Source organism: Neopsephotus bourkii, unplaced genomic scaffold (assembly GCF_033783945.1).
Source record: "Neopsephotus bourkii isolate Nb327-2 ecotype Australia unplaced genomic scaffold, CSIRO-AGI_Nbou_v1 NB_598, whole genome shotgun sequence".
Lineage (NCBI taxonomy): Eukaryota > Metazoa > Chordata > Aves > Psittaciformes > Psittacidae > Neopsephotus > Neopsephotus bourkii.
Window position 1 is genome coordinate 215381 of NW_026901098.1, and position 23609 is coordinate 238989.

Sequence of the window (23609 nt, forward strand, 5' to 3'; positions counted from 1 at the left end):
GGAATACTGTGTCCAGTTCTGGGCCCCTCAGTTCAAGAAGGACAGGGAATTGCTTGAAAGAGTCCAGCACAGAGCCACAAAGATGATTAAGGGAGTGGAACATCTCCCTTATGAGGAGAGGCTGAGGGAGCTGGGTCTCTTTAGCTTAGAGGAGACTGAGGGGTGACCTCATCAATGTTTACAAATATGTAAAGGGCAAGTGTCAGGATGATGGAGCTAGTTTTTTTTCAGTGATGTCCAGTGATAGGACAAGGGGCAATGGGTGTAAACTGGAGCATAGGAGGTTCCATGTGAACATCAGGAAAAACTTCTTTACTGTGAGAGTGACAGCACTGGAACAGGTTGCCCAGGGGGGTTGTGGAGTCTCCTACGTTGGAGATATTCAAGGCCCGCCTGGACAAATTCCTGTGTGATGTACTCTAGGTTACCCTGCTCTTGGACCAGATGATCTCTTGAGGTCCCTTCCAACCCTTAGAATTCTGTGATTCTGCGATTTTGGAAAAAAAGAGTAACTCTTTGGCCAAGCCATGAGATGGACCTTAGTCCATCCTTAGGGCAGTGATGTTTGTTCAGTTTCTGCTGCATTTGCAGGCTTCCTGTGTTGCAAGTCATTTTCCACCTCCTGTGATGAGAGAATACCAGTGTGCTCAAAATAGTTCCTGTTGTATAAGGTGGAGGGGGTGCCTGCAACATTGTAGGTAAATACTTGGAGGTTGTTAGAACTCAGGTAGCATAGTTTTGGTCTCCTGCAGTTGGTATAGTTAGTTAAACGTTCACAACATCAAATAATCTAGCCAGTAACATGCAGTTCATTTTGGGGCTAAAGGCATAGGTGATGCCTCTGCTAATTGACGCTTCTTCTCATCTGAATTTACCAGCTGCAGAACAGTGTGATGCTAGCACAGCTCTGTGGCTTTCAAGTTGGGGCTGGTTCTTCTCTGGTCAAAGTGGTGTTTGTGGCTGCAAGCTATGGCCATTGAGAGCTGGATAGCAGTACTTGTTCAGTGTGGCTGTAGATACTCATGTATCTTGGTTAACTTCTTTTGAGTAAAACTTGCCTGTGTACATACTCATGGGGCACACACAGTTTGGCTCATTTATAGCTAATGGTGCAGTTGTGGCAACCTGGAGCTCAGCACAAGCTGCAAAAAATGCTTGAGAAGCCAGATGAATGGCTTCTCACGTTATTGGTCCCTGTCAAATTCCACACCACATTGGCAAGCATTATGTGGGCTGGAGGAGGCTGTAGTAAACTTCTTTGGAAAGTGTGCTTTCCCTTTTAACTGCCAGTGAGCTAGCTATTAACAACCTAGAAGGATTGCTCTTTAACAGGGATCTGCAGTTTCCCATGCATGATAAGGTGGTCAGATATACTTAGAAGTACAATAAAATGCCAAGCACTGGCATTCATACACACCAGCAAACATACAAAGAGGAAATGTTGCATGCAGTCTTTTGCTTTCAAGCACGTTAGTATTAGTTGATGGTTTTCCTTTTAGAAAGCTGTGGGCCATAATAGGCTTGCTCTTCTCTGTACGTTCTCTAGAGGTTCAGTAAATTTGGATGAAGACTGTGATATGCATTATAGGAGCAGAGCAGGAGTCCTTCCATGCTGTTCAAAAGGAAGAAGTTGTTGGTCTGAGAAGTGAGAGGCTGAGACGACTGAATTATTTTCCTTTATTTTAGACTTGCCCCAGACTAGAGGTGAAACAGTAAGTACAAGGAAGCTGTCTGTATCTGTAATCTTTCTTCCAAGGAAGGCATCTTGTTAGCAATTTCTGCATCTATTGCTAATAATGTTCTTATATTTTTATGAAGTGGCTATTACATCTTGTCAGAGTTATGGTGTCTGGATGCAGTGAATCTGCTGGTTCCTTCTAGTTTCTAAGCATGTGCTGTACTCAACAGTAAATGTGTGTTTGCTGTCTGGTTCTCAGTAGTGTTTTTGATGTGGCCGCATCTCATCATGCTGCCTCTAGGTAGAGCTTTTCAGAATGGCACTGCTGCAGTTCTTGAGCAGGATCTAGTCTGTACTCCCTCTAAACAGATAATACAACAACAAATAATATGAATAAAACATGGCAGAGCCTGCTTCCTTCTGCAGAGTGAATCGTTAAGTGATTCTTGCTTTGGATGTTGTTGGCAGTGCTGGAGACAGGCTGGAATTAGGTGTTTCTAACACCAGCGTCTGTGTGTGCATACTAGGGGGAATTTCGGCCACCTGTCAGTGGGAGGTGTTGAGTAGCTCTGACACTGTATAAGAAGCCTAGGTATTTTCCACTCTGCTTCAATGACTGCACAGGAGCCAGGGCTAGGTGACAAGACAGTGTGGTGAGACGATGTGATGGGGGAAAAGCCTACATCCTTCTTGTGGTCTTTGTCATTACTACCCACTGTGAGACTGAAAGGAGGTGATTTTCCAACACAAGGCAAGTGTGGACATGCTGCTCATTACAGAAGGCAAAAAGGGGTGAAGAGAAGAGACAGGGAAGAAGTTAAAAAGAAGAAATGATACTAGTCTTCCTGACAGGCGGGGCAGGGTATTGAGTTCAGTGCTCTGGCCTGTTAAATGCAGTGCAAAATACTTTTTTCCCATAACTGAAGAAAGTGGGTCAGTCATTTGCTTGTGTGCGCAGTGGAAGGCTGGCATTAAATGTGTGTGAAAGCTGCAACCCTGTCTATTTTTGGTTGGGAAAAAGTAACCTTTTATTATGGTTGCTCTTTTTACTTGGCTGTAAATTGCTGCATGATCACTTGATGGGTAGCTAATATGTACTGCTTGGTTTTAACATAATGTTGCTTGTTACTGGCATGCTGGCCCTGGAAGGCATTCAAGCATATTGTAAGTGCTGGAGTCATCAGTCCTTGGGTACCCCTGCTGGCTGGGCCAGCCCCACTTGGCTACACCTTGGTTTCAAATAGCAGTGGGTCCCTGGGGCCCAGTCGGTCTCATTCTCTGTGTGTGGAGATCTGTACCCATTGCTGAAGCTGCAGTTGGTAATGTGAAGCTGCCTGCCAGCTCAGGTTCAGAAACCCAAGGGACAGCTGGTGGTCTCTTCAAACCCTGCTCATTACTTTGCCACACCACAGCATGACTTTGCTTTCCTCTTTATCCACTGAAGTGTGTGGTTTGTGCCTGTGACTTGAAGTAGCCCCAGGGTCACTGGGGATAGGCCCCCCATGTGGCTTCAGGGTACCGATTGAGAGAGTCTGCACAGCTGCTGCAATGAGGTGGAAGTGATGGAAAGGCTAATTACAGACCATCTATTTTGTGTCTTTTGCATACTATGCCAGTGATGATTAAATCAGTGTTAAAGCAACTAGCGATAGGAGAATTTTAATTATCTGTACTGTACCTAATTTAGGTTCAGTGTTACGAGACCCATGGTTTTTCTCCTCTCTATGAAGACTTGATCCCAAGCCTGTGAGAATCAGTGAAAGATGCTTTGTGAGTCTGCTTAGGGAATTTCTGTTTTACAGTGCTTTTTAGCAAGAGTGTTAAAGTGAGATTTTGGTACTCAACCCCTCCACCTTCTTTCCCCTCACCTGGGAATGAAATAATATTTTTACCAAATAATCCTGAGAGCTATTTGTATGGTTGCTGTAAAGGAAAGGAAAACACTCAAACTGTTGTAGAGCTGAATTATTTTTCCAAAACCTGGATGAGAATTGGAGTAATTTCTGCAATAATTTTGATGTTTTCAGGTTGGCTTTCTTTAGGTCCCTCAGAAGATTTTTCTTCTGCCTGTGGCCCCAGGAATGGAATTTAAGTAAATGGGCATTGGAATTGAATGTTCATACATACAAATCAAAAACTAGTTTCCTTCCTTTACCTCAGTGCAAAAAGCATTGCCTAGGAAATGGTAGGAAAGAAGAGATGACTGTAAACAGTTAAATAAAGGATATTTTTATTAACTTCTTTTTTAATCAACATTTTAAAAACCGATGTTGGTTTTCCTTTTTCCTTTTTTTTTTTTTTTTTGATGGCTTTATCAAAAATGCTATGACCCATTTTTAGTGTGGCTGACCTGCACCAGAAAATGGTGGTGTAATTTCACTGTGTTGCCATATAGAGCCACGTGTCACTGGGCTTTCAGCTATATAATCAATGAAAGCTGTATGTGTCCTTAACATGTGATGACCTGGAGATGATAACACATCATGGAAACTTGAGGCTTGAGTACTGTAATTTCCTTTTTACTGGTTATCTGTGATGGCAGTGCACAACTTTGCGTTTTTGCATTTGTATGGGGTTATTTTTAATTATTTTTTTTTCTTCCTGAATGGCAAGAACACATTTGCACATGTTCAGCCTGCTTTATGGTCTTTACATTGTCTGCTTATAAGTGACAGATTTGGTTTACTTTAGCACTGTAGCTTTGCAAAACTCTAAATGGGAATGCTGTGATTCTGCTTGCAGCATTATGTTATTTACTCTCCTGGCATTTCCTTCATTTAATTCTTTGCTTAAAAACAAGCAAACCTTAAAATAATTTTCTTCCTTCCAGGAGTGTTTCTAAATTTCCTCCTTTATTATTTGCATTTATCTGTTTTTTGTAGTTGAGGTCAGCATTTCTTACAGTTAGGTGGATTTTTGGGTTGGCTTTGCCCCATTTTGAGTGCTACTATTGCAGAGAGTTTATAAGTGTAAGTGCAATTTTTGTTTATGTGTTGCACTGGGAATTGGCAAATCTGAGACTGCCAAATCATGGAGGTATTGGAGCTCTTTGTTATGGGCCCCTTTCCTATTGGGTCTGAGAGAGCCTTTCCCAATGCTCTTCATCTATCCTTGAAGGTGTTGGTAGGAGTATTAAGGACTTGGCTCCGGACCTTATTGTATGCAGCTTTCTGCCCGTGGTAAGGACGAGCAGGAGGGATTGCTGCATGGTCTGTTCTTTAGCTCTGCGCTGCCTGTATACACAGGCATGAAGGCAGACTGCAGGCTTTAAAGACACCCTTCCAGCCCTTTCCTTAAACTTTGCGCTAAAGAGCATCTAGATGTTCTTTACATTCATCTTTACAGAGCTGGTGTTTCATTGTTGGGTTTTCAGCACCTCTCAAGATAGACAAGAGCTCACCCTGCTCTGTGATGCACCAGTGGATATTAATCAAGGCTGACACACTCCCATTGCAGATCATGCAGATCACACAACCTACTTGCAGTTCTCCCTGACACCCCTCTTACACCAATTTGTTGTGTGTAATCCCAATCCTGCAAGGCTGAGTGTGCATATGAATTTGCCACCAGCGGAGCTTTGAATAGGCATGGATCTGGTTGCAAGATGAGAACCTTATTTTATCCGTAGTTGGTGTTTTCAAATAAATATCAATCAGTTTTCAGTATACAGCAGTTTTGAATTTTACTGCAGGAATACAGTATCACTCAAACTGAGATAATGTCACCACTGAAGCTTGTAAACTGTATTGTTAATTAGACCATGTGGTTTTGATGGACTTTTTAAAGCTATTAAAATTTACATGTTGGAGATTGAAATAATTAGTTCTCTTTCACGTGTTTGACAGAATTGTGAATGGCATTTTAAATTTGTTTCTTACGGTTGAGCTGCTTTGAAATGTACCTAGGAGGAGAATCTTTATATCCTTCAGTGATGTGGGTGCTATGTGCATGTTGAAAATACATACCTTTTTTTTTTCAGTATGCTTTTAGTATTTTTTTTTTCCTTTTTTATTTTTAATCAGAAAGTTTCGATGGCTGTCAGGAAAGTGGCTTGCCTTTTGAGTTGGTGCGTAAAGTCAAAAGCACACTGAACAAAAGGTGAACAAAAGGAAAACAGTTCTCCTTTTAGCCAGGTTTTAAAATAGCCCTTTGGGGAGCAAAGGTGTAATTCCTGGCAAGTAACAGCATAAACTCTTCGTCTTACCTGATGTAAGTCTTATAGATAAACACAAAACATGATTGGCTGTTAGAGAGGTTATTTTAAGCCGGGCATGTCTGTGAAAAGCAAAGAAAAAAAAAAAAAAAAGGAAGACTCTGTACTTAATAATTTAGAAAACCAATAATTTTGTTTTGTTTCTGATCTTCATTTGTAGCACCAGCAGCAAGTGGTGCAGGCTGTGGAGCGTGCCAAGCAAGTGACCATGGCAGAACTGAACGCAATCATTGGGGTATGTGGTCTTTCCATTTTAGCTCTAACAGCATTTGTAAACAGCTTTCTTTGTCTCTTGTATGAACTCATTTTCATCAGGTGGGCAAAAGTTGGGGGCAACAGTGAAGTTCAGTAGCTTCATCTTCATAAAATCTAGTTACTACCTGAAGACTTCTGTTTGCACTGTGCTGAGAAAACTAGTGGAGTGATTAATGTCTGTGTTGTAGCCATTTCCTGAAGTTTGATCTGAGTCTGTTTTTTTGTTGTCCTGTTTGCTTCCTTTGCATGCCATGTGCCAGTCTGCTTCTGCAGCTGTGGTAACAGGTAGCCTTCATATGACACACTCGCACTTTAGAAGGGTTTCTCACATCACTACTGTCAGCATCTGTTTGGACAGCATCTGATGTGGCTCAGGAATGTGAATATTCACCACACTTTTCATTTTTACGTGAAAAAAATAGATGTTACTTAAATAAAAAAAAGCCCATGAGCAAAAAAGAAAACAAACCAAAACAATAAACCAAAGAGCCAACCCAAATCAGTGACAAAATGTCGTGTCACCAGTACACTCGTAAGTGTGCCTGCTCCTGCTCATCTCAAAACAAGGGTATATGGAGCCCCTGTTGTGAAAGCTTTAAGTCCAGCCCTGTTATCATGGTAGAGCAGTCCTGTGAGATTTTATGAGTGTGGGCAGCCACAGTGTTTACATTTTACAGCTGGAGAGGAAAGGCATAACAACGAAAGCCGTGCCTGTTCACACTACATAAAATAAAGGTGAGAAGTCATAGCTTAATAGCACATTATTCACATGTATAATTATACAGCTGGTGCAAGCAGTTGTTTAAGTTATTCTAATGAAGACGCTACAACTATACTTCCCATCTTCTGCACCCTCCCAAATGCTTTTTCTTTTGTGTATAGATTATACATAAAAGTCTTTTCGCTTTTTTTATTCAGTGTATCAAACGCACTTTGAAATGCTAATTATTCCATTTACTTTCATTAAAATTCAAATTGCTGAGTGAAGATGTGGATAAGGGTCACCGAATAATCAATCTGAAGTGAAGATATTGCTTCAATTATGCCTCTGTCTTTTAACAAGAAAATCAGGGCTCTCTGATCATTGCTGACAGTAGTGTAGAGTAGTGGTCTGATTTTAGCTTGTTTTTAATAGGCTGTTTCTAACTCTGTGTTGTATCCTTTTGACCACAAGAAAACACTGGTAGTCAATTAGAAGATATAAATGGAAAAGAGTAACCTTTATTTCCTCTGAAGTGCCCATTAGAAAGAAGGGGGTGAATTGGAGCGAGTCGTGTAGAATCATGAATAACATTTGTTGTACGTCTTTTACGCTCCAGTGGGGAGAGTGGGAGATGAATAATTTCCCAATTAGTTTTCATTACCTAACAAAAATATTGCCTTCTATTAACATTCTTTACATAAAGTAAGTAGCTAAAGGTTAGCTTCTTTAAGAAGTTTGTATATGTGTGCGTATGTAGTATGTGTGTATATTTGCACATCCCATTTTGTGTGTGTGTGTACATGCTTGTGTATCAATACTTCAGAGTCTGCTTGTGTTCATTTTTGCCATTTACCTTTGTAAGTATTAGGTGACTGCAAAAAGGAGTTTCTTTTCTAGTAAGACTGTGTTGATTGATGTGATGTTATAGATACTGGCTGTTGCAACGTTACTTAAGTTTACCCTGCTTTCATGAACCACTAAACCACACAGAATAGATGTAAGCAGGCTAGATACCTGTCTGGGAGCCAGACAGTAACTTTTGTTGGTCTTCCCCCACCAGACAGAAATAAATTTTCTGTTTTGTTTGTTGTTGTCTGAATTTACCTCTTCAAGTCAATTGAAATTCTGTGGCCTCAAATTTTCATGATGTCTGAATTTGGTTTTGTGCATTAAAATTGGACAGCTCTCACCTCCCTCATAAGACTGATTTTTTACTTTGCTGTACCGGCTTTTTTGACTCCTATTGTGTATTGACTAGGAAATACCCTATGGCCATCTCTTTAGTTTTAGAGAAGCAGGAGCGATACTGACTGAAAACTGTATTCATCAAGTTTAAAGAGAAGTAACCTAGTCCAGTCTTCAAGAGATTCATTACCAAAAAAAAAAAAAAATAGGAACAGGTAGGAGAGCAACTTATCAAAAAAGCTGAAGTTCTGATTGCAAGAATACCCACAATAATAATATGTCTGAACTTAGATTTAAAGTCTGAAAATGTAACATGGGACTAAAAAAGGCTTTTCATACTTTGTAAAGTGAATATAAACAAAAATAAAACAACATAATTAGAAATCATTGCTTTTCTGTATCTCTAATTATGTTGTGTTATATTATTTTACTGGTTGGTAAGTCTGATAGAGTTTGTGTTCTTTTAACACTGTGGTATTTTAAAAACTTCTGAAGTTGTTTGCTCTTTAGAATTTTTAAAAATGTGTCTTTAGTTACCCATTGAACTGTGTATCAGAGAAAGACAGAAAGTGTTTGGGTTTTTGAAGTGCAGCTGTATAAGCTGCTTCTAGCTTTGGTAGGCCCAGTTCAGTTCACCTCACTAAACTGCATTTGGTTCCAACAGGGGATCCCTGGGTTTGAGTTTAAGATGGATTTTACTAGAATGGAGGAAGGTGCAAGAAAAGAATTGAATGTGCAAAAATCATGTCTCTCCTTGTGTTTTCACATGTATATGTTTTTCTGTGAATGTGCTCTGATTTAATGGAATCTGATGAAGCACCTTTTAACTTTGCAGTATTATTCTGTCTTTATTGGTAAATGAATGAAATCAGTGATCCATGCAGTTTGAATGCAAAATACTGAAGTGAGCCTGGAACCCCGAGAGACTGCTTGTTCTCCTGACAATAAACTAGTTTGTTTAATGGAATGAAACACAGTTATAATGACTTCTTTCACAGGTCATGTTCAGTTCAAAACTGTTGATGGACTGAAACAAGTTAAATATCATCTATCTTCTTCTAGAGAGATGTAGGGAGAAAAAATATACCAAAATTAAGTATCCTAAGCATGCTGCAGGACTGTAAATCTGAAGGCATCTGGACTCTGCATCTGGTGTTTGCTGTGGGCGCTATTGTACAGAGTTCTAGCTCAGAGCAATTTGTATGGCACATCCAGAGCTCCTTTCCAGGTTGGGCATATTGGGATGAGCAGTGTGACGTTGTCTGGTTGATCTTGTCATGTGTCATAGCTGCCATGTTTTTAAAATTAAAATCTGCAAGGTTACATTGTTGGAACAACACACAAACTGTAGTCTTAAATCAGTAAGATGATCTAATGAGGAGTGATGTTTTCATTTCCTGTATTATTAAATTGAGTCCTCTAACTCTCTTAAAATGTTTTTGTTTTGTTTTGGGTTTTTTTTGTTTTGGTTTGTTGTTTTTTTTTTAATCCATTATACTATATAATCAGAGCATGCTGTGTGAATGTGGTTGTGTTTTAATAAGGGTATCAGGAAATTAACTTGTAACTTTATAAGAATTTTATCAGTGTTTCCTCCCTATCCCCATTTAAAATAGTCTGTTTTCTGCTGCAGTTCGGTAGTGAGGCAGAAGTAGAGGCTACTGCTTGTGTCTCTGTTTATCACATGGAAAGAGATAAATGTACCAAAACCTTAAGAACAGGCATGTGATGGTGTTCAAAGAAAATGCAGTTTAGCACAAGAAATGCTGAACCTCAATTTTTAGCAGTGACATTTTAATGATAGGAAGCCTGCAAAATTATTTGCCATCAATTGTGAAGGCAATAACAAGCCTTGGTGGTTTTTCACACCCTCTGTGTTAAGTGCTTTCAGAATGACAGCGTAAACTGTGTTGGAGAACTCCAAGGAAGTAAAACTGATTAAAATGTTCATGCTTGAATGGTGCTGATGGAAGAGTTCATTTGGACTTTCTCTACCTCCTGCAGCTCAAGCTGAAATATTAAAATTCAGTGGATTTAAATCTCTCTCCCCTCAGCACAGGAAAAAAACATTACATTTTAATAGGTTTTAAACTCATAATTCATTGGTTTGGAGCAGCACTATTAAATCTATTTAAATATTACTTGTATTGCTGAAGAAATGATTTAAATGATTTTTCCTTTACCATTCTATACATCTGAGTGGAAAAAAATGCTTTTGTTTAATTTCTAAGCATTTTGTTTTATTATGTCACTTTTATTCTTTAAAAAATAAGCAAATGGCGGTTACTGGAAGAAAGGGTCCTTCTGTATTGTCGCACATAATCACCACGCTATAAAGTTCCTTCTTAAATACACTGCTTGTCTCAATTTCTGCTCATGTATTTGAAGGTGAGGAGCTGGTTTGACCCACCTCAAAAGGTGCATAGTTTTTGGTTGCTTTCAAGCGAGTAGGCCATTTTACAGTTGTGGATAACACCACCTGTTTAAGAAATACCAGTGTGCCATCGCAGGCGAGGAAACCTTTGGGGGCTGTGTGATACAGATACAAGCACACAAGTTGTCATGAAAGCTTAGCATTAGTACATGCTGTCTCTGGCATGGCACCAGTGGTCCAGCGCTCCTGCTGCCAAATGCCAAAGTGCTTTTTTGCCTTGGTGTGTAATGTACAGAATCGTCTCCCAGTCTGCACAGAGGGTGGGTTGTTTCTGCCTCTGGTCTCTGCTTGTGCTGTGAGGAACAGCAGGGGGTTTTGGTTGAGCCAGTGCAGCTGAGGGGAAATGTTTTGATTCCAGTTTGCATGGCAAAGTTTTTCTAACCAAGCGTGTGCATTCAGAAATGGGAGCTTCAGGGAGTATGTGGAAGGTAGTAGAACAAGCAAGTGTGTGTAGCTCAGGGGCAAGAGTTACTCATCTCTCCAGCCTTTCTGTATTGAATGTTCAAAGGCTTATTTAGCTGTAATTAAAGCTTAAATGCTGTAAACCAGGTTGGTTGCCTGCTGTATGTTGTACACAGATTGTAACAGCAAGAAAGTGGCAGACAGGATTGACTTAGTGGGTATATGTTTGAGTTGTGTTTTTTTGTGTACCGTAAAAATTCTTTCCTTCCCATTTAATTGCTCTTGTTTGCTGTTTTTATATTGAGGATGTGTGATCCTAAGGTCCTGCAAATCTTCTGATGCTGCCTATTGCCTGAAATTGAATGCAGAAGAAATTATACAAGGCTTTTTAGTGAGCGCCTTTTGGGTTTGAATTATTCATCTGAAATCTGGCTAGGTTAAAGACACCTTGTTCTTTGGAAGGAAAGATGTGTTTCCTAGGGATTTTTCTTCTGCTATTCCTGGGTGTCAGCTTCAGAGGGAGCATTGCAGGTGAGCCTAATTTAAATAAATCTCTTCCATATGCAGCATCAAGCTGAAAACAAAGTGCAGGATCATATTTTTAGGGATTTTTGAGGGAATTGGAATGGAAATAATTCCAGGTTCCATATTTACTGGGTAAAAAAAAAAAAAAAAAAGAGCTCTGAGCATGGATTTTAAATATTGTTGCTACACTTGGAATGGGGTGCCACTGTTTTCCTTTTTCTCCTGTTTCCAGTAGCTGTGGTAGCTACTGAATTTATATTGGTCTATCACTATATGAGCAGTCAGTAACATTGCAGTGTGAAGTGCAGACCACTTCATTACATCTCACTGCCAATATGCTGATGCCAAAGGCCCTACTCGTTATGCTTAAGTAAGTGCGTATGACATGAGTGCTATGGCTCACATACTGTATCTGATCAGGCAGGAAAGCTGACTTCTGCCTCCATGTTTTTCAAGGTTTTCCAGTTCGTGGCGCTAAAGCTATGTGACCAACTTATCTTTTTTTTGAATTACGATTAATCAGTGCAGATGGGAGAGGTCCTAAGGAGAATTTTCTTCATGTTTTACAGCATGAATATATGCAGTATTTTATTTATGACTTACTTTTGTATGCTGTCACTAAACACACAGCAGAAAGGAGAAAACACTGTTGCCAACCAGGGTGGTCTGTATTCAAGTGTATGGAAGCTGTCTCTAACCAAACACAGATTTACCATACTCCCATCAGACTCCTGTTCCCGTTTTACCTTCAGTGATGGCCCTGTACCAGTGCTTTGGGAAAGAAGAAAAGGTGTTTAAAGGATCTGTTTAGTTTTGAAGTATTGTGAAGGCAGGGGCTCCTAAAAAATGCTTCATTGCAAAATCAGCAGTGTTCATGTACTCAGTGGAGGTACAGTCTGTATAAATATGTACCCTTGCTGAACAGTGTAACCTCACTAAAGCAAGGGGTTTAGTGCTTAACTGGGATGGACACTAAAGCACTGCATAGGGGAGGCATTACAGTGCTCTGAATGGGGCCAGAGCTGCACCAGAAATGGCAGTCTTTAAAGATGTCAAAAGACAAAGAAAGAATAGATCAATCCAGGCAACCCAAGCGACAATTTGCTGAAGTCCAACGCAGTGTGTGTTTGCGTGTTTTAAGCATGGTGAAACATAATGTTAGCACAGAGTTATGGAGCCTATGCTTCTCAGTAATTGCTGTCCAGAAATTTTACTTACTAAGGATTGACTTTAAAAAATGCATTAAAGAAATGCATGTGTGGGGTGCATAACATGCATCTCTTTTATGCTAAGACTGCATGGCTCTTAGGCTATAATTTGTAAGGAAGCTTAGAAGTAAATTACAGCTGCCACATTAAAAGCTCTGGTGATAAAATTGCTTATAGATTTAGCAACTTGGGTCTCTGTGACTAGTGGTGTTGCTTAAGTTTTCTTCTAGCTTTTATGGTTTAATTCAGTATACATCTCGGATAGCGCTTTTTCCACTTTCCAGACGTGTTTATGTAGCGCAGGATTTCAGAAACTTTTTCATGTGAGGACTATAGGAAAGGTTATCTGGGACTCTGCTGGGAAAAGTATAGGCATCACTCTTCATTTTCTAGGGAAAAGGGTAAAGATTCAAGCAGACACAAGAGGGACACCAGTTTCCTACTGTCCGTAAGAGAGAAAAGCTCTTCCTGGTGTCTGTGGATAGGAAGTGTGGAGCTGGTAAATACAGTACTTCAACCACTGTGTACGTAGCTAGCCAAAGCTGATTTTTGCCATCTATTCATCTGTAACAGAAGACACCCTGTTGCTGCGATCGTTATTCTTTTCTCTGCATTTGTTCTTGTGAAATGGTTTTGAAGAGCGTGTGTGGCACATTTTACACCAGTGGTGCTTGGTAAGGTAAAACATTGAGCTTTACTGGCATTTGGTGCTTTTTGGCTTCTCTTGAAGGAGATGTGGATTTTCTTTTTCTTAGGTAGCAATTTGTGGGAGAGAAGGAAGAAGAAGGGAGCTTAAGTGGCATGATTTATTCAAGAGTTTCTGCCCTTTATTACGTGATAATAGAAAGTGATTTTAAAAAGCCTAATTTTTTTCTCCATCCACCTCCAGAGTGAAACTGAGGTGGAGAGGAGTCCTGTGAGCTGAAGGAGCTACTGAACTCCAGGATTCTGGAGGCAGGTGCACTTGGCCTTTTGTAAGGAACTGGGTTTTTCCGTTATGAAAATGCTGACCTTTTTACCACAAATCTTGTATTTGCTAGTGGGTTGTATTAATTTTTTGTTACTTTTGTTCTCTGTTTATGCTGCTTCACTGAGTAAAGAGAAGTCATAAACGGGGTAAGGGAGGACAAATGGTGAAACATGTATCCTGACAGATAGATGTTCCTATATGTATGATTAAGAACGGAAATGAGCTCTGCGTATATTGCCTTTCTTCTCACAATATGATGACTTTCTGTTCCTAGATCACTTAAAAGATCTGTGAGGCAATTTTTAGAGATATGATTCTGATAGTTTCTTTTGTTATTTATGTAGGAGTTCTAAATGCTCCCCTTCTGATTAATGGCAGCTGTTGATTTTTTCCCCCCATAGTTTTCTCAGTGGAGCTTGCTTTCCTCCTGTAAATCAGCATCCGCAAAGGCAGAAATCACTGTTCTCAGAGAGTCAGAAGCTCGGCGTTTGCTTTTTTTTTATTTTTATATTTTTTAAATGTTTTTTATTATTATCATTATTAGTCTCCTTATTTTTTCTCCTTTGTATTGTTTTTCATTCTTTTTCCTAGATTTTGTCTAAACTTGTGTGTTCGTACCATGTTTTCCAGTAGATCAGCTGTGTCTGAGTGTTTAGAATTCTCACCAATCTCTGATACCTTTCTTTCACAGTAGGCACGTTCATTTGCAAAATTATCCCTTTCCCTTAAAGGATTAAGGATAGTATGTAGCTCCACCCTACATCTGTACCATGGTCTCTTTATGACAAGCTTACCATATGCTATATATGCATTTAGCTCCAGGACCGTTCCACTGAAGGAACTGCTGCATGGCTCTTCGTACGCTCTTTTGCTGTGTTGTATCTTATCATCAGAAAAACCACTTCTGTAATGATAAGCCAGCAGAGACAGAAACGTACAAAGGAAGTACAGACAGTGCACATCATGTCAGGGGTGCGAACAGGCATGATAGATAACAATATATACCATCCCAAGCACACTCAGAGCTGCGTGTGCCAAAGGGCTTCCTTTTCTTGCTGGTCTGTAAACCATTGTCATTGATACTTTGTACTGTTGAGCTTTTGTTTTTATGTCTTTATTTCCTCTTCATCTTGGTTACTGTTTCGTCTGTATGCTGTCTTACTAAGGATTCACTCTGAGCAATGCATCACTTCATCTAACAAATTTCAAACAATGGAGCTATTTTATCCATTTTTTTTAAGATCTTCTCCCAGCACTGGAGTATGGGTAGTGCATGCATGTGTATAGATATAAAGTAATTTTGAGACATTATTTTGATAACATTATAAATGTCTTCAGGTTAGAGGAGTATATTCAGGTTGTTTGGATAATGCCTATGAGTTTTCAGGGTCTGCAAAAGGAAAAGTGGTAGATTACTGCGACACAGAGCTGCTTGGAAAGTATCCAGTGAAAACTTGGACCTTTTCCAGGAAAACAGGCTTTGAATGCGCTGACTATAACGAGAGAGCATTTGAAGCTAATTTGTTAGTGCATTTATTATCGCACTTTACTTTAAATTTGATCTCTTAAGATGTGTTGGGAAAAGAATTAAGCTAAGCATCAATATTTAGAATTGCAGTTGTAAAAATCAGTGATACTCAGATAAGAAGCTTTTACAAAGCCTTTTTGCCCATTTCTTCAGACATGGTGGAGTTATTTTACTCCTCAATGTAGGCTGTTTAGGAGAATATGCAGAAAATTAAAAGACCGTAACTGATCAGTAGCAACCAGCTGTTATCTTGACTTGACATGTGTCAATATGTCTTGAAAGTTTTACTTTAGTCTTTACTACTGAACTGATTTAAATAATCATCGTCCTAAACTTACTGCCAAAAACAATGCAGTCTTCTTCTTTGACTTCTTTCTGATTTCTGGGTTCACTCTTGCTCTTACATTTTTGTGTGTTGGATGTTTCTTAAAAACACTGCAGTCGATTTTGCAATTCTGTAGGGCATGTTTCTTGATAGCTAACTGATGCTGGTTTTATTTTTAAATAGTTCTGCAAAGTGTACAACATAATAAAGCCTGCTGTACCGCCTTTGCAAGTTTTCACCTATTATGAATTGATGCTGAAAATGTATGCTTGTCCTTATAAATACTGTAGTCAACTCTGATGGGATTGTCTAAAGTTAACCACATGCTAAGAGTTCATAAATAACATGACTAAGGATGACAAATTAAAGAGGAGATGGAGGAGTGGGAAGTGAAAGCATTACAGCAACATAAAAAAAAAAAATATTACGTGGTTGCTCAGCTGGCTCATTTTCAGGCTTTGCTTGCAAGTTTTTAAATTGTGTCAGATTTTATGATCTAAATTCATGATATAGGCAGAAACAAACGTAAACTTTCTTCCACAGTAGAATATTTCTGTGTGGAGAGTATCTGTCAGTTGTCTTACTCCTCCGTATCTTTGGCATTTTGATGACTAGAGGAGCCCACTTTTATTTAATCACTTTGCAGTACTAAGGTGATGCCCAGTTGGTTAAGGAATTGTCTGTGGCATTGTAACTTCTGCCGTAACCAAGTGGCTGGTGACACCCATGGGCAGTGGAAAAGCAAAACCAAGCTGCGAATGCTGTGAGCATTTGAATACAGTAGTAGGTATCAGAGGTCTGGAAATGTCAGAGATGATATATCACTTTGTCTTTACCTTCCTGTATATGCCTGTTAGCAAATAGTGCTTAATTATGCGATCATGTACTTTTTTTTTTTCCTGTTTGTTCTATCATATTTTGAGGGTAGAAGTCTGCCCAGTATTTGACTTGAATTTTGTCCTTTCTGGTTTTGGACCAGTGCCTCCCTTTTGCCATATACCATTGCTCATTGTGTTGGAGGAACTCATAGTCCTTTCCTGTACCACTTCCACCATCCTCCCATTCTTGAATTTTTAGTCCCACACCAGTCTAACAACATGCACAATGCTGCCCATGTCGGTGTGGCATTCAGGGCTATGTAGTGGAATTTGGAGTGTTAGTTTAGATTTGTTTAACGGTCTGTTTTTCATACTGAAGTATTTTCTTTGTGCCATTACAATGTGACCAAATTTCTGCTGTACCAGTGAACGAACCTTTTGTGACTGTGGGGGTCATGTTCCATGTTCTTTTCAGATTCCATGTTCCCACCATTTTCCATGAAAGAGCTTGGTCTTTTTAGAAAAGCTTTCCATGGCAGGAAGGTTATGTTTTGGTTTGGTTTTGGTTTGTTTGTTTGTTTTTCTCCTACTCTCTCCAGTTATTTTCAGAGCTCTCTACAATTCAGCTTGCAGTGAAAGCACACTGGTTCTTGGCCAGGAGGGACTAGGCCAGCCATGCTGTTCAGAGCGTTCTCAAGCCTCTACACACTGAGGATTCATTACCCATAGTACTCTTAATGCCTGTATTATGCCTGGGAGGTATTAATAATGTTGAGTACATCCAAAGTGCTCTCTGTGCTATGCAGAGATGTTCCTAACAAACATCAGTAAAAAAGAGGATTGCATTTGTAGGGCAGTTCTCTTCAAGCTCTTTGGAAACCATCCTGCATTGACAGAGGAGGTCATATAATGCAAATTGAGTAGGTCAGTAGGGAGATACGTGTGAATTGTACAGTGAGTGAACTCGGTGACGGTGTGAACTGTCAGTGAGTATACTTGGTATACTTTGGTCAACAGTGTAATTAGTTAACAGGGGGAAACCTCTGTCACTGTTGATATGCCCGGGCTCGTCTCAAAGCCTTTGCTTTCACAAGCAAATTCAGGCAGACATCTTCTTGCAGTGGTTTATAGCACATTCTATAATAGAAATGGGAAATTCCTGTTTTAAAATGAGACTCCAGAACACAGATTATTTTGTCCATTCCCTTCGTTCTCTTGCTGTTCTCCTTCTCCTTCCCCAAGTCAGGCATGCCAGATTGTTCCCTTGATGCAAGGCAGCGGTATTCTAACCCTGAAGCTAAACAATACGCTGTTGGCTCTTGCTTCATTTTGTTGTAGTTAATTAAAAATTCTGAGAAATGAAGCATCTTCCGCAAAAGCATCAAGCAATCAAAATGTGCTTGATACTTTGTACAAGAAGCTGGAATGGCACAGGATCACAAGCAGAGAAATGATTAAGGTGGAAAGGATTCCACTTGGAAAAATATTTCAGTTTTCTATTTTTTTGTTGGCTGTTTTCCATTTGCCTCCCCTCCCGCCTTTCTTTTTGGGTTTTTTCCCCCTTACCTTCCATTTGGTTCTTTCCCTGCCTTTCCCTTGTACTGGTCTGGGTCAGATGACTTGTTCATGCCACCACCAGTCTGATTCTGCTGCCTGGATTGTATTTCCAAGAGTAAAAGAATGATCTGCGTTTTCACAGGGGGTTGTTAAGGGAGGTGGGTGTGCATTGTGCTGCGTGAATTACCTAGTGTGCTCAGTGTGACTCTCAGTCTTACTTTCAGCTCAACCTTAGTAAAGGTTCATGCTAGGAAGGGGAGGGGAAAAGCAAGTGAACAGCGTATTGTCTCTTGATTGAGTAAAGAGCTGGGTTGCAAGGTGGAAAGTGAATTTAGGTTCAAATGAAAACCAAACAAAAGGAGGACTTGAATCTTGTCAGTTAGGAACTCTAAATGGATTTCTTTTATGCAAAGCAAGTTAAGTTTTTATTTCTTCTTCTTCCAAAGTCATGCAGATGCAGATGTGCGGGGAGGAGAGAACAACCCTAGAGGACTTCTGATTCAGTTTACCCTGAGTCTTGGGCAGTGACTGCTTGAAAACAAAAAGGAAATTTCAGAGCTAATTTAGTTACTGTATGAACAGAGATTAGTTGGACAGTTAGTGAGTAAGCCTTAGACCTGAGCAGATCTCTCCTGGGATGTATTTAACATAACTTCTTTCACCCGTTTGTTTTTGTTTTCCCTGCCTTCCCTATGAGTAGCAACAAACAATCTATCTACCCCACAACAGTTAGTATAGCACAGAGCTTGATGCAGCCCTGGTTGAGGTCAAGCACTCCAATTTGAGCCTCTCAAGGGCTTTCTGTATGTGTTGCCAGTGTACTGGTAAAAATGACTTTAAACTCTTGTCAGCGCAGTTACTGGTGCATGCATCACAGTCCCACTCAAATAAACCTGTCACAACACAGAGTCAGCAGCTAGAGAAGAGTACGAGGGCAGGCCTCTAGCTTTTCATTCGAGCATCACTAAACGTGCACAGAGTGCCCAATTATTTCAGCATTATTGAGCAAGCCTACAGGAAGACCCAAGCCTTGCTACATTAGATTTTCTTTAGTAATTTGCTGAAGTACCGCTGAGGACACTTAAAGGGCTTAAAACGGTGGCTGCAACCAGTTTCCTTTTCTGGATTGTTAATTCAGGTTTTCTCTTTCAAATTAACTCTCACTGCATGCTGTGCAGTAGCGCTGGGAGAACTGTTTAACACTAATTTTCTCAATTTTCAGCTTTTTTTTTTCCTTCATTATATAACTGCTTTTATATAGTTACATATGTTTTGATTAGACGTGTACGTGGTGTGCTTCAGATAGGAAGAGTAAAATGTAATACCTCTGTCAGAGAATAAAAATATCACCAAAACTGTAAAATGCTTTTCCTTTATTCCTTTTTTTTTTTCCTGTTATTGTTGTTCCTTTAATTCATACTGAAGTTTACCAATTGTGTTGTGTACAAGCATATGGGCAATTTTAAAATGTCAGGATGTTGGTGGGAGTTGATACCTGGATCAGTCAGCTGCATCTGTTGATCTGATCCAAGAGTGCTTGATGTACTCCTGTACAACTGGACAGCCCCCAGCTCTCCGAACAAATTCAATATCTGTGTTTCCTTTTTCACAGCAGCAACAACTCCAGGCCCAGCATTTGTCACATGGACATGGTCTTCCTGTGCCGCTCACTCCGCACCCCTCAGGCTTGCAGCCTCCAGCCATCCCACCCATTGGCAGCAGTGCTGGTCTTCTGGCATTGTCCAGTGCACTGGGGGGGCAGTCCCACCTCCCAATTAAAGATGAGAAGAAGCACCATGATAACGATCACCAAAGAGGTAAGCATTGCCACTTGAGTGTGTGCTTTCATCCGTTCCTCTTTTCTTGTTTTCTTTTTCTTAAACTTCCCTCTGACAAAAAAAATGAAGAAAACAAAAAACCAGGGGTGGGGGGTAAAAAAACCCCTAGTTTTCACAAGAATTCACAAGCTAATTACATTAGTGTTTATTACATAGCAGCTACCAGAAATTATGTTCAAATGTTGGAAATCCAGTTTTATAAATGTGGCTGTACAGTATTAATAATTCACTGTACAGAAAAGTTAACATCTGTGTGATTTATTATTTAAGAGACATCAGGATTCTTCCTTCCAAGTATGATGAATGTGTAATTTTATGTAAACTAACTAGTACTTTTCTCTTTCTCTTTGCCTCCGCCTCCTTCCCTCCTTGTGCACGGGGGCTGCTCTGCGTGCAGACAGAGACTCCATCAAGGTAGGACTCCATTTCGTAGGTAAAGGAGGCATCTCAGAAGAACTGCACACTGCAGTTTTCTGAAGCATGGCCCAGGGTGGTGGAAAAAGTCACAAAGTGAAACCGGGTTGTGACACTCGTGTTTATTAGCAGAGCCCTGCATAGACTGTCACGCTTAGAAAGTGTCAGGTAGTGGAGCAGCTGGGATTCCAGGCAGTTTGCTGGAACAGCACGCGGGGGCTGTTCCTGGAGCTAAGGAAAGGGCTGCCTGGGGTCTCTGCCCAAGCTTCTGAGATACAAAGAATTAGCCAGTAGTTTTAAGTCATTTGGAGGCTGTAAACTGTAATTCTGATACATCCCTACGATGCAGTTGTGGAAGGAGAGTTCTGTGCTGCCTGCCTGCTGTCCTTGCCAGAGCAGTTGAGAGGAGAGGGCTGTTGTTCTGTATACTGACAAAGGTGGTACTTGCACTGAGAATTCTGCCTTCCTTTTCCAGGAATTAATTTTCAGGTTCTGAATTACTCTGCAGCATATGTGTGTACTCCATCCTGTACATGGTAGTATTATAAGTAGCTTCAATACACACCTTGCTGCTCATGTAATTTTGAGCATTCAGTGATGCATGCGACTACAATTCAGCATGTGTGCCTGGATGCTTGTACATACTGGATTGTCACCAGAGCCTCTCAGAGGCTCCTACGGTTTTAATGCTGCAAGTGGGGAGGTGCATCTTGACCCTGCCCTCTCCTGGATTTAGTCTGCTCTCCTCACTGCCGCTGGCAGTTTACTAGCTCACAGAAGACACAGTTGTTGCCTGCTATGCAGTTTACCTGCCCAGCTCTGGATAGCTGGATGTAGTTACAGAGTAGAGCATGAGTGGCTTGCGCAGTTTTCAGGACCCTTTTTAGGTGATGGTCAGTGTGAAAGTTTCCCATACAAAGGGCAAGACCAGTGACTGACTTACTCTGAGCACTTGTAATAAATTTGTCAAGTTTTTCGTGGTGTTTTTTTTCTGAAAGAGGTAGAAGAGGTGTTCACAGCATGAGTCGTGGGTGTATTAGACAAGATTACCTAGAGCTTGTTAGTCCTATGTTACCTGGTGTGCCCTCTACAGCTCTGGGAGGAGCATGGTGCTGGACACGGGCTTTGCCCCAACCAGGGACCTGTCTGGCTGGCACTGCCACACAAGGGGCCATGCTTTTGCTTCTCCATCAGCTCCAGGTGGGAATGTGCCCCACAGCTTTCCCCAGCATGCCTATTCTGCCACTGGCAACTCTGCCATGTCCCAGCCGAGCACAACTGAGCTGATGGTTGTCAGTTTTGCTATTACCCACAGGGTTCTGCATAACAACCAGGAGCTGACAGGAACTGTCAGTTTTCACTGTGAGCAGCAGAGGCACTGAAGCTGTCTATCTGCTGACATAAGACAACAGCGCATCAGATTTCACTTCAGCTTCCTTGTCATGTGGGCTAGAAACTGGGATTATTGCTTTATGTGGCAAGGCTGGGTGCAGATTAATGATGATTTCCTTAGAACACCCCCTGTTTACTGTGAACAGATAGGTTTAGTCCATTCCCTGCACTCAAACATGCAAGCACAAGTAAGGCAGATACCTAAATGTGGGAATACAAACCTACCTGGTTTCTTTAGCATGTTTGCATACCTGTACAGTTAGAACCATGAGCATTTCACTCATGAAAGGTGTATGAAGAGAGCTGCTCTAGTATATGCTGATCGAGTTTGATGATCAAAATTTGCTAGTCATGTTTCCGTAATGCCTGTGGGGTGTTGGGGTGTTTATGCTGGCATGGGTGTTACATGCAGTGTTTATACCAAAAAGGCTGATTTTGTCTGGGAATGATTAAAAGGTGCTGTTATTCATATGGCTTCCAGAGGGAGAGGAGAGCGTCACTGGTTTGTGCCCATTTACTTAAAAATGATAAGTAGGTATTTGTCTTGCACTGTGTTCAGAATGTGAGTTGGCTTGTATGTCAGCATTATGGGGCTTGCTGCCAGCTTTGCAAGGTGAAATAGTTTGCTAATTTCTTTAAATGTTTTCAGTGATGCCCAGAGTAGCAGTTAGTCGCTTGTTCGATCGATCTGTCCTCCCTTAAGTGGTTCCTGGTTAAGAGAGGCTTTTTATGATTGTCTGGTCTGTGACTTGAAATGGTTTTTGTCAGCCAGAACGTGCCAGTTGCCAGCAGCTGGAGTCTGTGTGCTTGTATGAAATAATTCATTCATGCAGGATAATGCTCCTTAACATTTTAACAGGTAATGAACATGACATAAATTTTCTTCTTGCTTTTAATTTTTCCCTTTCCTCTTCCAATGTGCAAACAGGCAGCTTTGGTACTCTAAATAGTAAGTAATTTTTGGCCATCTGTCAAAAGGAAATTTCAATACAAATTTAAATTAATGGTGCCTGAAATTTTTTATAGCTCCTCTAAAAGCCTCTAATGTGCAGAAAATTCTGAGTCTGCTGGTAGTAATTAGTGTAGCATGTAATGAGGATATGGGCAATGTTATACAGCCCCAGTGTAACGTTTTGATATGGTAGCAAAATTTTGATTTATAGAAGGTTGTGCCTGGACTTAATTGTGAGAGACACTTTAAAGTGTTTTCTTGCTGATACAGATTATTAAGCAGGGCAGATTTTAAAATAGCTCATAAAGTGTAAATTTACTCTTTAGTGTACTATCAAGATAACAAAGATACCCTACGCATTTCCACAAAGAAAGGAGTTTGGTTGAAATGTCCCACTTCTTGCCACTGCTTCTGGTGCTTTGGATTTGCTGGGCAATTGTCTATGTGAAACTTACGTCTTTTTCACTGTGCTGGTTCTGATCCTCCTCCTGGTTCTCGCCAGGGAAAATGAGAATTTGCCTCACCCTTCTAAACGTGTTGTTTTCTGCTTGGTAAGCCAGACTAGGCTCACATCCATCTGAACACCTCCCTGGAGTAGTGAGTGCTTCACGGCTGAAGCCGAGTAGTCACCTTACAGATAATGCAAGTTTGTCCAGGAGCTATTCCTAAATAATAGATCAGCATCAGCACAGCAAGCTCCATGAAGAGGGGCTTTGGGAACTCTTTGATTTGGTCTTGGATTCAATCCTCCAAATCCTTTGCAAGGTTTGAAGTGTGGGAAAACTCTGCAGACGCGGTAAACTGGGTCATGGGAGCACTCTGTGCAGTGGCAATGCTGCAGAGCGGACAAAGGGAAAGAAAGGGTGGCAAGCTCAGGACTGTGCTCAGAGTGCAGCCCTGGCTTAAGGGCTGTAAGGGAATATAATGTGTTTAGACAGAGAAACAAACAGCTCTGCAGTTAACCAAGCAGCTTTTCACAGAGGGGACTTGGGGTGTCCCCTTTTCAAAGTGATAAAATGTCTCTGTCTAGAACAAAAAAAAAAAAAGGTATTATTCTGCAGTGGATCTTGCTCATTAATTGCACCCCGCAAGGATTTTTCCACCTCCTGCAAGAACTGCTGGTGCAGGAGGGATGTCGTTCTTCCCAGCCCTGGCACCCTCTTTCAGACAGATGTGGCAGAAGTTTCTCTGGTCCCTAACAAAGTCCCTTCT

At 40.7% G+C, this 23609-nt stretch overlaps 1 protein-coding gene across 7 annotated transcripts in view; it reads left to right on the forward strand.

Annotated features, from left to right (window-relative positions):
• Nucleotides 1-23609, forward strand: part of LOC133211416 (transducin-like enhancer protein 4) — a 101982-nt gene that overhangs the window by 37293 nt on the left and 41080 nt on the right. For 5 of the 7 annotated variants that reach the window (XM_061351773.1, XM_061351775.1, XM_061351776.1 and 2 more), the window contains 3 exons: nucleotides 6052-6126; nucleotides 19414-19618; nucleotides 20037-20053. In XM_061351773.1, the coding sequence (XP_061207757.1) occupies nucleotides 6052-6126; nucleotides 19414-19618; nucleotides 20037-20053 (297 nt within the window). The remainder of the gene's footprint in view (nucleotides 1-6051; nucleotides 6127-19413; nucleotides 19619-20036; nucleotides 20054-23609) is intronic. The other 2 variants (XM_061351774.1, XM_061351777.1) reach the window with 1 other exon arrangement.